Source organism: Rissa tridactyla, chromosome 8, assembly GCF_028500815.1.
Source record: "Rissa tridactyla isolate bRisTri1 chromosome 8, bRisTri1.patW.cur.20221130, whole genome shotgun sequence".
NCBI lineage: Eukaryota > Metazoa > Chordata > Aves > Charadriiformes > Laridae > Rissa > Rissa tridactyla.
The window spans coordinates 29,964,373-29,978,488 of NC_071473.1; the positions used below are offsets into that span (position 1 = coordinate 29,964,373).

General features: G+C 34.0%; 1 protein-coding gene and 1 long non-coding RNA gene across 9 annotated transcripts in view; one reads left to right on the forward strand and one right to left on the reverse strand.

The window, feature by feature from the left end:
- The window catches only part of KCNT2 (potassium sodium-activated channel subfamily T member 2), a 146,371-nt gene that overhangs the window by 41,503 nt on the left and 90,752 nt on the right, over window positions 1-14,116 (reverse strand). For all 7 annotated transcript variants that reach the window (XM_054210800.1, XM_054210803.1, XM_054210801.1 and 4 more), the window contains 4 exons: window positions 12,842-12,950; window positions 6,007-6,115; window positions 1,551-1,607; window positions 301-450 (listed from right to left, as the gene is read on the reverse strand). In XM_054210800.1, coding sequence (XP_054066775.1) covers window positions 301-450; window positions 1,551-1,607; window positions 6,007-6,115; window positions 12,842-12,950 — 425 coding nt within the window. The remainder of the gene's footprint in view (window positions 1-300; window positions 451-1,550; window positions 1,608-6,006; window positions 6,116-12,841; window positions 12,951-14,116) is intronic.
- Window positions 1-14,116, forward strand: part of LOC128913381 (uncharacterized) — a 63,338-nt gene that overhangs the window by 27,648 nt on the left and 21,574 nt on the right. The gene's annotated exons all lie outside the window — the stretch shown is intronic.

Consider the following 14,116-nt stretch of genomic DNA (forward strand, 5'->3'; position numbering starts at 1 on the left):
TGGTGTTCTCATATAATGTCTCTAAGGTACAATTTCTTTTCTAGTTGTCAGGCTTATCCTATACATCCTTTATATTCTGTTCTCTCAGACTGAGCTGGCCTATACAGAACTAATGTGAGCTTTTACCTGACCAGCTGTAACTTACAGACAAATATCCATGAAATATAGTAGTGGCCAGATATTTAAATCCAGAACCAGAGTAATGCATAATTCTGCACCTTTGAATGCAGAGGTACGCTGCAGGCAAAACAATTAATTATTTGTTTGAACTTTTCATTGTTGATAGGAAAATAAACATACTTTTTATGTGCATGGAAAGAAGCATATGTGAAGCTTTTCCCCTCATACTCAGCAAAAAAAGTACTTTCTTCCAAGTTAATATGATACACTTCATTACCAGAGCATCTCCCATACATTTTCTGCCATTGTTCCGATGATTGCTGACTCTCCCTGAAACATGTACAGATAAAGAGAATAATTTAAAACTCAATGTAAAATTCTTATTGATCAGAGCAGTATTTCATGGCAATAGAAACCACAAATGTTATTAAAAAGGTCCCATAGGCTAATCTAAAAGAAATATTTGAGATCAAAGCTTGGTAATACTGCAACTACAGAGATTATTTTAATGAATTAAAGAGCATTTTCTGCTAAGTAATAGGCATATAAGATTATGTACTTTTATATCAGGAGAGATACAGCCAAATTACTTTAAATTCACACCATAGTATGTAGATTCATTGCAATTTAAAGATGACAGGTGAAACCAACAGCATACTCATTCTATTCACAAAGGCAGTCTCTTCAGGAGCTCCACGGTAGATTGTCTGGTTCCTGCTTGAAGTAGGTAAAGAATCATTAAAAATAACTTATGTAGGAAAGACCCATTTGGCTTTGGTCACTTTATCTGTAAGAAAGATTTTTTTCTGCATTTGCCTATGGGTTATCTTCAGCATTTACCCTATCGTCATTTTTAGTTACTGTGCCTTGTGTACTATGACAAGTATATACCTTCTTTTCTCTAGTGGAAGAAAATAAATTATTACTTTAACCATATAAAGCATATCATCCTTTACCATATGCAGCTAATGTTCTTTATCCAAATGGACTGTTAGTGGAAATGTTCAAAACCTCAGCTAATACCAAAATTCGTAGACTTGGGGCCTCTGTGAACTTCTTACTTGACAAAGTTTCATGTGGAAACAAGGTTCTGTCTGCATATATAATGAATGCATAAATATATATATGTGCAGAAAGGACATAAAACTGACAAATGTGGTCTGTGTTTTGCCATTTGAAGCTAAGATCTCAAGATATTGGGACATGCTCCTTTGTGCTCATTTATACATTTGCAATGTTTTAATTCAATTTACCATTCTTCCCCACCCTCAGCGTAGAAACATTTTGTTTCAAGATGGAAATAAGTAAACCATTATTATTGCAATAGTATTAACAAACGGTGCACTAGTTGTAGAATAGCAGAACTAAAAATGTAATTGCAGAAGATAATTTTCCATATTTCACTTTTCCCTCTAAAATAAAATGTTCACCTGTTTAAGGTCTGCTTGGTTCCAGTTAGTTGTCTGAAAGCTTCCCATGGGGCTGTTCTGTAAAGACCACATGAAGTTCAAGTCAGAAAGGCTATTCTCTTCCAGTATTTTGTATCATAATACAAACCCTAATAAAGTTCTATTACTAGATAAGATAATTAGATAACATTTAAAGAGAAATGTTGAGATTAATAATTAAGATCAATAATAAGATTATAAATAAGACTCAAGGTAGAATTTTGGTGGCTTACAGACAGGTTTTGAATTCCATAAACAGAGGAGAAGACAATGGGATTATTTACTTCTAGTTTGTTTAATCTGAAAAACAGCATTAAAGACTGAAGCCAGTTCACATAAACGGCAGCAAACTTCTCCTTAATTTTAATAGCAAGTTTATCTGGCCAAAGTTGCTTAGAAAATGAACATTTTCCCCAGTCTCCTCACATAATAATACCAGAAGATAAGATGTTTTTAATTTATGAACACGTGTTTCTTTTTGTTTGATGTATATTGCATTATCATTCTAATTAGGATAATAGAGAATAATAATTTTTCCTCTGTTCCGCTGCTATGTATTGACTTCAACTTTCAGTTAATTTCCAGTGTACTTATCTTCATGATTATCAGAATCTTGTATTCAGAGCTTGTATTATTAACAGTGTCACACTATTTCTTAATAAAAATAAGAAACAGATTCCCTGTGGAATAGGTAGCACTTCATTTGTAAGATTACAACAAACAGTTGGGACAATGTTTTATCTATGAACTGTCAATGAACTGTTTAATTCTATTAAAATGTAAGTCACAGGTTAAGATCATAACTTCACTAAATTAACAACTGTTAAGAAGGTAGAATTTGAAAGTGGTCATATTTTCCCTTAATGAATGACATTTTACCAGGGAAATGACAAAAAGCAAGAAATGTTCTGGTACGTTCCTTGATAATCTCCTCTGGTTACATGCACCTAAAATAGTGTGTAAAAAGAAGAGCCATTCCTTGTGGAATGGGAAGGGATAGGTAGTCATTTGAACTTGGTTATCTGTGTAACAAATTGAACGGTCCCAGTCACTATATTGAAGTTACTAAACTTGTAAGTCAACAGATATGTGGCTTCTGTGAATGGAAACCTGAACTAATTATTAAGAAAATCCTCCCAACGACTTTGAAAGATTAGCCAAGGTTGCAAGCGGCTTCTTCACTGCAGTCTCCTCATAATCCAAGTCTGCTCTTGTTATATAAGACAATACTGACAGGGATTTAAAACTCAAGTCCTACATAAAGTTTAATGCATGTGCTGGTAGTAACCAGGATAAAGAAAGTATAATTAAACAGGAATCAATGTAAAGGAAAGCAGTTTACTGTTCATATTGGAAGTCTATTTAACAAATACTCTTCATTATTTAGATCTAATTTAGTTTTTAGTTTGAATATAAATGCATGTATAGTTAAAATTTTTGTTTGTAGTTTAAATAGTCTATTTTCACTGAATCCTTTTAATTATACTTAGCCAAACTCAAACGTTCAGCTGACTTAATCTTTCATATGCATCAATAAAGGTAATTTAACCTATTTTAACTATTAGCAGTTAATTTTCCTATTGTTCAACATCAGGAAATATCTAGAAAAGCCAAAACAATTACTCTAATTTATAAATTAGTTAAATCCAAAGGAATTTTATGTCTGCAATACGATGACAACCTGTAGATGAAGGTTAAAACAGACACCAATTTTGAAAACAGATTTTCCCCCGAAGACAAAGAAGTGCAGAATCATGTTTTACCAACACACTGCTCAAACACTCTAGAGTGAGCGCAGATCTCAGGAGATGCTTATGAAGACTGTAAATTTAAAAGGAATTTTTCCTCTAAAGCATTAGTGTATACTCAATAAAAAAGTTTGAAAATAAATTTAATGACTTTAGAACTTCTAAAGATCGGCTAGTTATATCTAGCTGTGAGTTTATTTTAGTTAGCAAGTGTTTAAATCAATTATGGTACTGCACATAAAAATTATGAATAAAATAGTAGAATAGGTATAACATTGATAAAATTGTGACATTTAAGTGGTAATTCAGAAAATAAATCATTTTCACATATTTAAATATTTTATATGATTTTTTCAATTATATGTGATTACTGTCCCTTGAATTTAGAATCTTACATTCAAGAAGCACATACTTGTTAAAAATCAATGGTTAAATCTCTCGTTGTTAAAGAACATCTTAACTACTTGTTCAAGAACACAAAACTTCCAGATTAAACATGACCTACGTAACACTCAATTATAAGCAAAAAGTAAGCTCAAGTACATCATTACTTAATGTTTTCAAGAGCACAGTAGAGTTTTTTAGTAGGATCAGAGCAGTTTAGCAAAATGATAGCTTTGTCCTCAGTTCCTCATTTTGAATGCTTGACTTGGTGACTTCTATCATATATTGAACAGATTTCTGCACTTGTACAAAACTTAAAAAAATCAAAATCACAGTTAAATTAGACTTTTGAGAACACATGCCAGCATTTCCAAGGGATTTTAAAAAGTTGTAAGGAATAAAAGGAGAAGAAAAACCTCACCAGTCTGGGAATTATGTACCTTTTTATGTGGGGGAATTATGTAAATTTTTAGCAAAAAATGAAATAAGGGAAGTAGCAAAAATATTACATTTGAAAGCTTAGAAAGTGATATTTTGGGAAAGAAATATTTGATTTTTTTTTTTTTTTTTAGCACTGTGATGTCAAGACTACTGAAATCTTAAATAATTTTTGAAGTTATTTCCCTCTAATTTGTCTGTTTTAAACTTTCACAGATATAGCGTGGTTTTAAAGAACAGTCTTATCTGCTCAACCAATTAGACAGCCTTAAAACACATGCTCGAAGATGTCCAAAGTTTGCCATTTTTCAGTATTTTGGATCCCATCTGAAATTAAATGCTCTGATGAGTGCTGACTAAAGTAGAAGAATGGCAACTAGACATTTTCACTTTTCCAGTCTTTCTGTATTTATACAGCAAGCTTGTATGTTTCTGTTAGAAGGATTCAAAGTAATGCTAACAACTAATTGTACAAAAACATTTTTTTTTGCTCCTAGTATACAATGACCAGATGAGAAATCAGTTACTTTAACAACCCTGATCATATCAATTAATTCTGATTGCAAAAGAAATAATAAGTGCTTTTGCATTCTACTATAGTTATTTGTATCATAGCTGGGAATCTGTATAAATGATCGATATATCTGTGTTAAAAATGAAATGCTACAGTTCTTATATACAGCAGAAAACAGAGTCCTTTTCATATGGTTTTGTGCTGATGGAAAATTTTCTGCTAGCTGTTAAGCATACTACTCTTCTTTCATTTACATATAATACGAAATAACTAAAAAGGCTCTGTATTCTGTGCACGTCAGATAATGAAAGCGAAGCAGATGAAGAATATATTTCACCATGATTCTCAGGAGGCATAGAAACAGTATTTTGTTGTCTTCTTTTTTAATAGATTCTAGTACAGGCAGTGCCATTAAAATCTTGACATTTGTTGTTCTTGGTAGTAAAAGTTCTAGCAATAATTGCAGTTTTCCCCATCCTGGGCACAGGGGAGTATTGCAAATGCTATATAGAAGGGTAAATAGCTCTGCTTGTAAATATCAAGATATTACTGGGTCCATGATTACATGAAAAAAGTATGCTTTTTTACTAGACTCTCAAAAGTATTCTTGTGCAGTCTATATGCATGTATTCCGTTTTTACAGATATATTTGGAGATTCACTCTTTAATGCCTCTCTGCCCACAACATTTTAATAATAATACCTTATTATTCCAAGAATATTGTATAACAGAGATATACTAGATGTGGTAAAATTGCTTTGGTAAAAGTAGAGAAGTTCTGCTGTGACTATGCAGTCTGTAAAGCCACCGTAATTCTGTACCTCTTCCAGCAGCACGGTTATTATGTTAAAAACCATCTCTTCATATGTATGTTTGCTTACTTCTTAATGTACAGGCACTGAATAGCAAAGAACATTTTATATGTTACCAGAAAAACATTTTTTGAGCTCAATGAATAGTGTGGGTATTTATATGGGTACAAAACCAGACCTTCAAATTAACATGAAAATAGGTATTCTTGGGTCTTGTTGGTGCTCTTAAGTAGAACTGTGTGATAGATCCATGATTCAATCTACTAAATTGGAAATGCAAATTTTTCATATCTTCTATTGTGGAAGTGGCACAACAGCATGCCACAAATTGTTAAATATTGGGAGGGATGTTTCTTTTTGAAATTATAATATATTGAGTAAAACATATTGATGTTTTTATTGTGCAGAAAGTTACAATTTCTTTTTAAAAACTTGTTTTAAAAAGTAGTTGTCTGGGAGTTTAGGGTAAGATATTTTCCAAAGAATATCTGCTATAACTTTTACAAGCTCGTTTTTTTTTTTTAATGGTGGTCTATACTTACTGTCCCCTAGATGTATGAACCAGCAGTGTGATTAATGTGGAGGTAGCTGGACATATACAATTCAGAGCTAGCATAGCATATTTGAATTCCTCTTCACACACAACATGATCTGTAGGGAAAAAAAAAAAGAAAATATAAATTGTTTTACAAAAATACTTTCAATTGAGCACAATTATCACTTCCTTTCCTTGCCTAGGAAAAAGGTGAAGATAGTGGCAATCAAAATTTGCCTCCAGATCTTCTTCTTCCACTTGAACCTAGAGAGCAGCTGTGTATGATTTGCCCCATCTATGCTGTCTCTCAGACTGCATGACTAGAGTTAATTTTGCATACTTTCTGTCCTGCAGCTACACACGGAGAGGATGCAATGGCTCTGTGAAACCTGCTTCCGCTATCTTGCTGCGCTAGTTGTATGAGTAAGCCATGCAGCACAGTCTAGTTTGTATCTTTTGCACCTTCTGCAGTTTTGCATGAACTGGTGTAGAGACATCAAGCATTGTACAGAGAAATAATTTTGTGTTGAGGAGACAGCATAGCTAGGACACCGCAATGCAGGAGTGCTGATCAATTAGATAGGCTGTACTGGCTTGCAGACTGGCTATTTGGCAGTGGCTCTGGGATTTTGCACTGCACTTCAGAGTGTGTTGTAGATTTGACTAATATCTCCCCCAGGAACTGCTAACACCTGCTGCATCCTTGCAACCTAGGCAAGAGGGGTGGTTGCTTTTTCTTTTCCATTTATTTATAGCTTTGCATTCTTTTCACCCTAGACCTTCTCTGGCTTTTGTAATCACGAAATCGTGCTTTGCTTTTTAGTCTTTAGAAGAATATCTGCACATTAGTACTTGCTGGGATGGAACAGTACTATAGACATACCTACGTTTTTCTGTCTTTTAATAGAATTTAGGAGAGGGGAAGTGAGAAGAGAAAGCAACAGAGGCATTATATCTAGTCCTCTGTATCGGCTTATACTTAAAACTGCCAAATCTTCTGCACATGGTTTCAGTATTGTATGAATTCAACTTAGATGGCTAGTGCTTAAAGTTCAGATCACAGTTAAATGCTCTCCGGTGCTGGTGATGGCATGAAAAGGAAATAGGAATTACTCTTTAATGTCATTCACATATACCTGACAGTATTAAAATAGATATAAGAAGGGATGAGCACAAAACTTACAAGTTAATGAAACTTTTTGTCAGTGAAGAAACTTAAAGTCATAAAGGTTTTCTAAGGTCATGAAAGCATTTATTACATGCTAAGTAATTTTTTTTTCTTTTGAATTTAATGGTTGATTCAGTCTCCATTACTTTCAGAATTTGCTTCTAATGAGAAAGAATAATAAAAGTAGTACAGATGATGATCAAAACATAAGTCGTATGAAAATTGCTGAGTAAAAGTAAGCAAATAACCTACTCACCTAGATCTGACCTGTCTACATACCTCTTCTTCTAGTTGCACCAATGTAACATCGAAATCCTTAGAAACACCTTACCTCTCTAACTAAGCTACTTTCTAGACAGAATTTATGGTATAGCTATAAGCATGCCGCTTACTGAAAACAGAAGTGAGGGCATACTTTGAACACCTTCTCTATTCCTTTTTTCGAAATTTCTAGTGGCTTTTCATAACAGAATCATTGATTACTGAAGGGGAAATTCATTCTCTCATTTTCTGAAGATGAAGACCTATTTAAATGTCATAGGGAAGGAAGGAATTTAGTTATATAAAGACACTGTCAAATATAGAAGAAAAAGAGATTTTTCTTCCTCTAAATATATTTCAGTTATGGCAATTAAATATTTCCTGCAGAAAATATTTCAGACAGTAATGTGTTCTTTTAGTTGACCATGTGCCATTAATAAATCTACTTGAATTTTAAACTAGAGATTTTGAGAGAATAAGGCATAGTCTACTGCTTCAATGGAATATCTGCATTCCGTTACTGTTAGTCACATGGCAAAGATTTATGAAAGCGAGTATCAACTTACTGATATTGAGGTAATGGTAATTCTCCATATTTTTGTAGGATTTTGCCAAATAACCTCCCCTTATTTTTCGTTAAGAATGTTGTTATATTACTGCTAATACTTTTGAAAATAGGAGCAAGAAAAAAATATATAGGAAAATTATTTCATTATCTGTTATTACAGATCTTGAAATGGATGGCACAATGCAAATGAAAAGTATATCTGAGTCTTAAATTCCCCATATGTTCTATACTCTCTAATGTACATGGGGGACTTTTTGGATGGATTTTACGTAAAGTATCATGTTAACAGAGAATATAGGACACAACAAAGAGATTGACACAAAGAGATTGACACAGAGATTACTCTCCTACAATAGTCATCCCTAATCTCATAAGTGTAAGAGATTCACACTGTGTTGTCAAGTGTTTTTACATCAGGAGCCACGGAGCTGGGACTCGTAGGACTATTTCCACTCCTATTGTAGACTTTGACCTTGTGGGACCCATTTATTGCCTTCATTACCTTTTATGCATCTGCAAAATGGGTATATGAAAATAAATACCCTACCTATTTCAGAAGTGTTTCGAAGCTTTTGAATTCTCAGGGGTACTTTGAGAACACGAGGTGAAAGACTCTCCAGTGATCTAATTACAATGATTAGAAATACTGTAGCCATTTGAAACATGAGGAGAGGTACTATGGGTTTCTCCTCTTGGCTGGAGTTAAGTTCTTGTATTAAACACAGATCAGGTCAAAAATAACTTGCTCGTTTCTCCAATGACGTGACAGATTGTAGCTTACGTATAATGTCATTGTGTTTTATATCTATGTTTGGGATTCTTATTGTGGAGCTGTGCTTAGGGTTATATAAAAATTTATCTGATGCTTTCTCTTCTAAGAGAGTAGGGAGGAAGCTGGGTGACAGCTCTCCCACTCCTCAGGTTTGGGACATCAGTCAGGTCCCATGACAGCAGGTACTAGAATCAGCAAATTACTCATTCAGTGTGGCAGTGAAGCAGCAGAGGAAATTGCAGTTTATCTTGAGTTGAATATTAAATATGTCAAACCATTATACCAAACAGAAGTATTTTGATTGCATTTATACTAAAGAAATACTCCGTTTAGAATTTCCAGAAGATGTAGTTTCTGTTGAAAATATATTTTGACAGAAAATTTGTTGTTAAGTCTGTCTCAAATAGAAGTTGCAATGCAGTGCAGTGAGTTGTGACTTCTGTAATGTTCTTGAAGATAAAACGTACTCAAAATACTGATTTATGCCTGCAGCATCAGCCATGCAGTAAGAATGTCCTAGGCCTGACACGATTATTCTGAGAAACCTTACTTTTATCAATTTGGTAAGTTAACATGATCGCTACCAGACCAGATGGAGAAAAATGTCCATCCATTATCTCGAGACTATTTTTATCTGTAATTGGATAGATTAATCATGAGATGCATTGAATATCCATTTCGGTGAACCTGGACTCTGTTCCTTTCAAATAAACTATTGAAGGTTTAATGTCAGATTTCACCAACCCATGCTAATTCATTGGTGTATTTTGAATAAATAGAGAATGCTAAAATGTATTCCCATTTCATGGAACTGTCATTATACTTAATTTCTGAATATTCCAGGTAAAGGCAATTAATTTATTTTCTAGCAAATATATAAAAGTTATAAAATCTACTCAGAAAATATGCAATTTACTCCAGCCTCTGAATTGTATGAATATATTGCTCTGCTGTGGACAATCTTCACTTTATTTCATGTTTTTGTTGAAATGCAAGGCCAGATGCATGCATTAAGGGTGCAGGTCCTTTTGTAGACCCGTGTGTTTGAGGGAAAAGCAGAAAGATTAAGAAAACCATACGTAAGTGCCAGTGAAGGAAGATGCAGTATTAGTGAAAGAAAAACTAGGCATGCCAAGGCATATGTATATTGGAAAGTACTAAGGAGTAACCAAAGCATTTCAGGTGAAGACATTACGACAGGTAACAATGGTGATACAGTGTTTCTTTGCCCATCTGGTAACTGTCATGTTAGAGTGACCGTATATTTATAAAGCGTTCACACCTTGAACTTGCAAAGGAGTTTGCTGGGACAAACACGCCCTGTGCTTTTCAGATTCCACTGAAGAATCATATTCAAGCACAGAGAAATATTTCCACTGTATTAATATAAGCATGAGTTACCATTTAAAATAAAGTAGTTAAACTCCACTGTGAAAAATAACAGAGAAAACGCAGGATGCAAGGGTGAAAAGAGGAAACGTGCCTTTCTGTAAGGCCATATTACCCTGTGCAAAGTGTCTCCATTCTTTTGCTGTGATGACAAGAGTAAGTTCTTGTACTCTCATTAAAGAGAGGAAGAATGTAAAAGTCTTGTCTACCAGATGGGAATAAATTATAACAATTTCTTGTCCTATATACTGTTTCTGAAGCCTAAGGCAGAAAATCTCCAGGATACTATTCTACAGGAAAATGCAGTCAGGGTCTAAATTTCACGACTGTCCCATGCAACCTATAACTGGTCATCCTAATCTAAGCTGCTGAGAAGCTGGACTTGTGGTGTTTTATAAATTTTCAACATAGTTAAAAATTAAACTTTTGTTAGGAGGACTTTGCAGAACTCTTTGGTTGTATTTTTTCTAAATTCAGAAACTTTGACAGTTTAAGTTTCCAAACCTGTGTGTAAAGAAAAAAAAAAAAAAGAACTACTATTATTGAATATTTCAGGTTCATAAAAATGCACAATATTGTTTGGGAAACCTCCAGAAGAAAGGAGTCATTTTTTAAAGGAATATCAAATTTAAAAAAAGCTTTTGCGTTAAGGCAGTAATAAAGCAGTCCTGAATCATGACAGGAAAAGCACTTAGAAAAATGTTCCACGTAGTTATGACAAATTTTATTTGTAAGCAGTCTGGATAGGGCTATTGACTGCAGCCCCCACTGGGTACGTATTTCAGAATGAAGAAGAGTTGGATGAGGTTAATGATCAGAGCCCTCCTAGGAAAATGTATGCCAACAAATGTTGTTCTCACGACTCTATCAGTGGCCTAACCATTTGCAGTAGGTAAGCATCCAGTGGTGATGTTTATTCCATGTTCATAACCTTACCAAATTTACAACTGCATTAAAAATCTCCTCTGCTTTATATAAGTAAGATTAAATTAATCTTGAAGGAAGGCTTCTAATTCTCTGTTTTTACTGTTGTGCAGAGAGTGTGTGGAAACGGATGCAGTGATCCCCATGATCAATGTGAAATTATTTTGGGATATAAGATGCTGTATAAATATTTAGACTTTCAATACCGAACTACTATAATTAATATTAGAGGGGGCTAATGAGACACAGAATATGTCAGGTCTCCTCAAGCCCTTGAAGAAATACAGAACATAAATGAAGGCCGTAAGATACCAGATTGGTTAAACTCAGTTGAAGGAAATATTACAAAGAGAGGTTTGGGTTTTTTTGCTTTAAAATTCTCAATCTGAGACTTACAACATGTATGAAAAATTACCTCTGTTTTGCAAGTCTAGTTGTATATAAGGTCCTACAGAGACAAGCCATTAAGACTAATGAAACTCTCTTAAAAATACAATTAGGAACGACAAATTAACGCAGTTACTGATAAAGAAAAGCGGTCATGGCTAGGGAGAAGAGATTATGTTTGTGCTGTGTGGTTTTAAGGGGGAGATGAAAAAGCACCATCATTCTTGTCACAGCATGAGTCTTATTCCCTGCTATGCCATCTCATAGTTTGAGATTACACTTTTATGACTTCAGAACTGCTATAGATGCTTTTTTCATTCCTGCCAACCTAGTGGTAAATTCAGTAGCTTTTAAAATTACAGCTTTAACTGTTGCTGTGGAATTGTTCTGCACTGGAATTTACTTTTTCATTGCATTATGGGATGATGGAGGAGACTAATATTTTTCCATAGATTTTTTTTTAATGTTGCATGAATCAGCAATCTTTTATTCCTTAGAATATCCTTCAAGAAAATTGAATTTTCAAAATTACAGTTGGATAGGAAAGCTTTACTTCTACTGCATAGAGAAGCATTTTTTCCAAAGATAGGCAAAATGAGTTCATTATAAAAATATTTGCATGGTTTTGCATATAAGCATATATATGTCTGTGTGTACATATATATGTATGTATGTGCGTGTTTATATACAGAGAGAGAGCGAGAGAGACCTACCTACACAGTGCTAAGAAACAGTTCATCGAATTAAAGCTGGAAACCTCTTCTTATATGAGAGGATTTCTTTGGATTTCTTAACATCATTTTGCATTTTACGTCATAATTTCTAAGACATGCATTTTACTGGATATAGAATGAAATTATACCTCTCTTCCCAAAATATTTGAAAGTAATTAAAAAAATGTTTTTTCTATCACTTAAAAAAACGCAGTCCAATTGGAAGATTTTATTTTTCAATTGTTTGTTGGATAAACTTTGGCCTTTTCTGAGCAGATCTTCTCGTACGCCCCTTGGTAACAGTATGTTTTAGTACACCGAAATGATTTAATGACATGGATATAGCAAGCTGGAAACCTGCCTGGATCTATAATTAAGGAGTAACAATGTGTTACATACCAAATAATTCTACTCTATACTATGTGACATAAAAGAGTAACAATCCTTAAAAGTGCTTATAAATAAGAGTTTAATGTAAAACATTACATTTTACTATTGATAGAATACATACAGCCCATGTTATTTTACAATACTGCGCTCTTAATTGGCTTCTAACCAGCAAATATGCCTTGCCTAGGGAATCTCACTTTGCTCATGTGTTTATGAAACAAACTGCCAAACACTAACAAGTGTTTCAAATGGCTGAAATCTTACACTTACCTGCAAACTTGATGTGGAATTTATTCTCAGGTTTCAGTATTTGGACATACAAAGGACAATTTGGAGCAAAGTCTTTAACTGCCCATGCTCTTAAAATGGTTTGATGATCCTAGAATAAAGAGTATGAGGTGATGAAAATGAAATACAAATAACTATGTTACATTAGAAAAAGAAGCTCTTATCAGACTGATTCCATTGAAGAAAACTCGTTTTAAGACTACATAACACCAGCTGGTGTGAATGTTTATGTACATGTTAAGTAAAATGACGTATTGTATATACTAGATATATTTAAATACATAAATATCTATACATATACACAGACAATCCAGTAATTCTGCAGACACAGACAAGGCTGAGGTACTCTCCAGGTTCATGAACAAGGTCTCCCAGGCCTCTGCTTTGAGGCATGCTTCAAACAGGAGAAACACCAGCAGTGGATGATTTTAGATAGGGATCACTCCAGAAGCCTACAGGATCAGCTTCCTTCCAACCTCCATTATCTTATGATACTTGTATAATATATTCTATTTGTTGGAACGCAGATTAGAGCGTTTGTTTCTAGAAATCTTCTACTAATAAGACATTTTATCCCTCTCCTGTATTTCTGCAAGTGTTGGTGATTGTCCAGTTTGGAAGGGGTGGGATTTGGATGTGGAAGAATTGTGTGAAAACTTAGATGATAGTCATGAGTCACATCTAATTAATCAAGAATTACGTATTAGATGTGTCCTTCATACTCAGAATGTCCTTCAGAATCAGAATTTAAATAATATTAAAGGAGGACATCAGGAACTAAGAGCTTAAAATTGTGGATAACTCTAATATCAGCTCAACGAAAAACAGACGTACATTTTTGTGCAACTAAAACATTTGCATAACTGACGTCAGAATTTTCCCAGCTACTGACCAAAGAATTCCAAGCCATTTCCCAGCCTGTTAGTTTTTGTACTTATTACCACACGTCAAGAGCAAGTTAACCACAGGGTGAATACTGCTATCCCATGAAAGTAAACTATGTGATAATACATTCATATATTTAATCCACTAAATATAGCTAATTTTAGTCTATCAGCCATCAGCTTTTATTTATTTCAGAACTAAAAAGGAACATCTGAGCTGCATGTAGGAAGCAATACTTGGGTTGAAATGCCTTGCCTAGTCATGAAATTGGCGGTATTAGAAGATAAAATACAAAGAATGATTCATTATGATTGCAGCACCAGCAATAAGAAAAGCTTTCAGACTCATGAACACAAGAGAAAATCTCTGCCT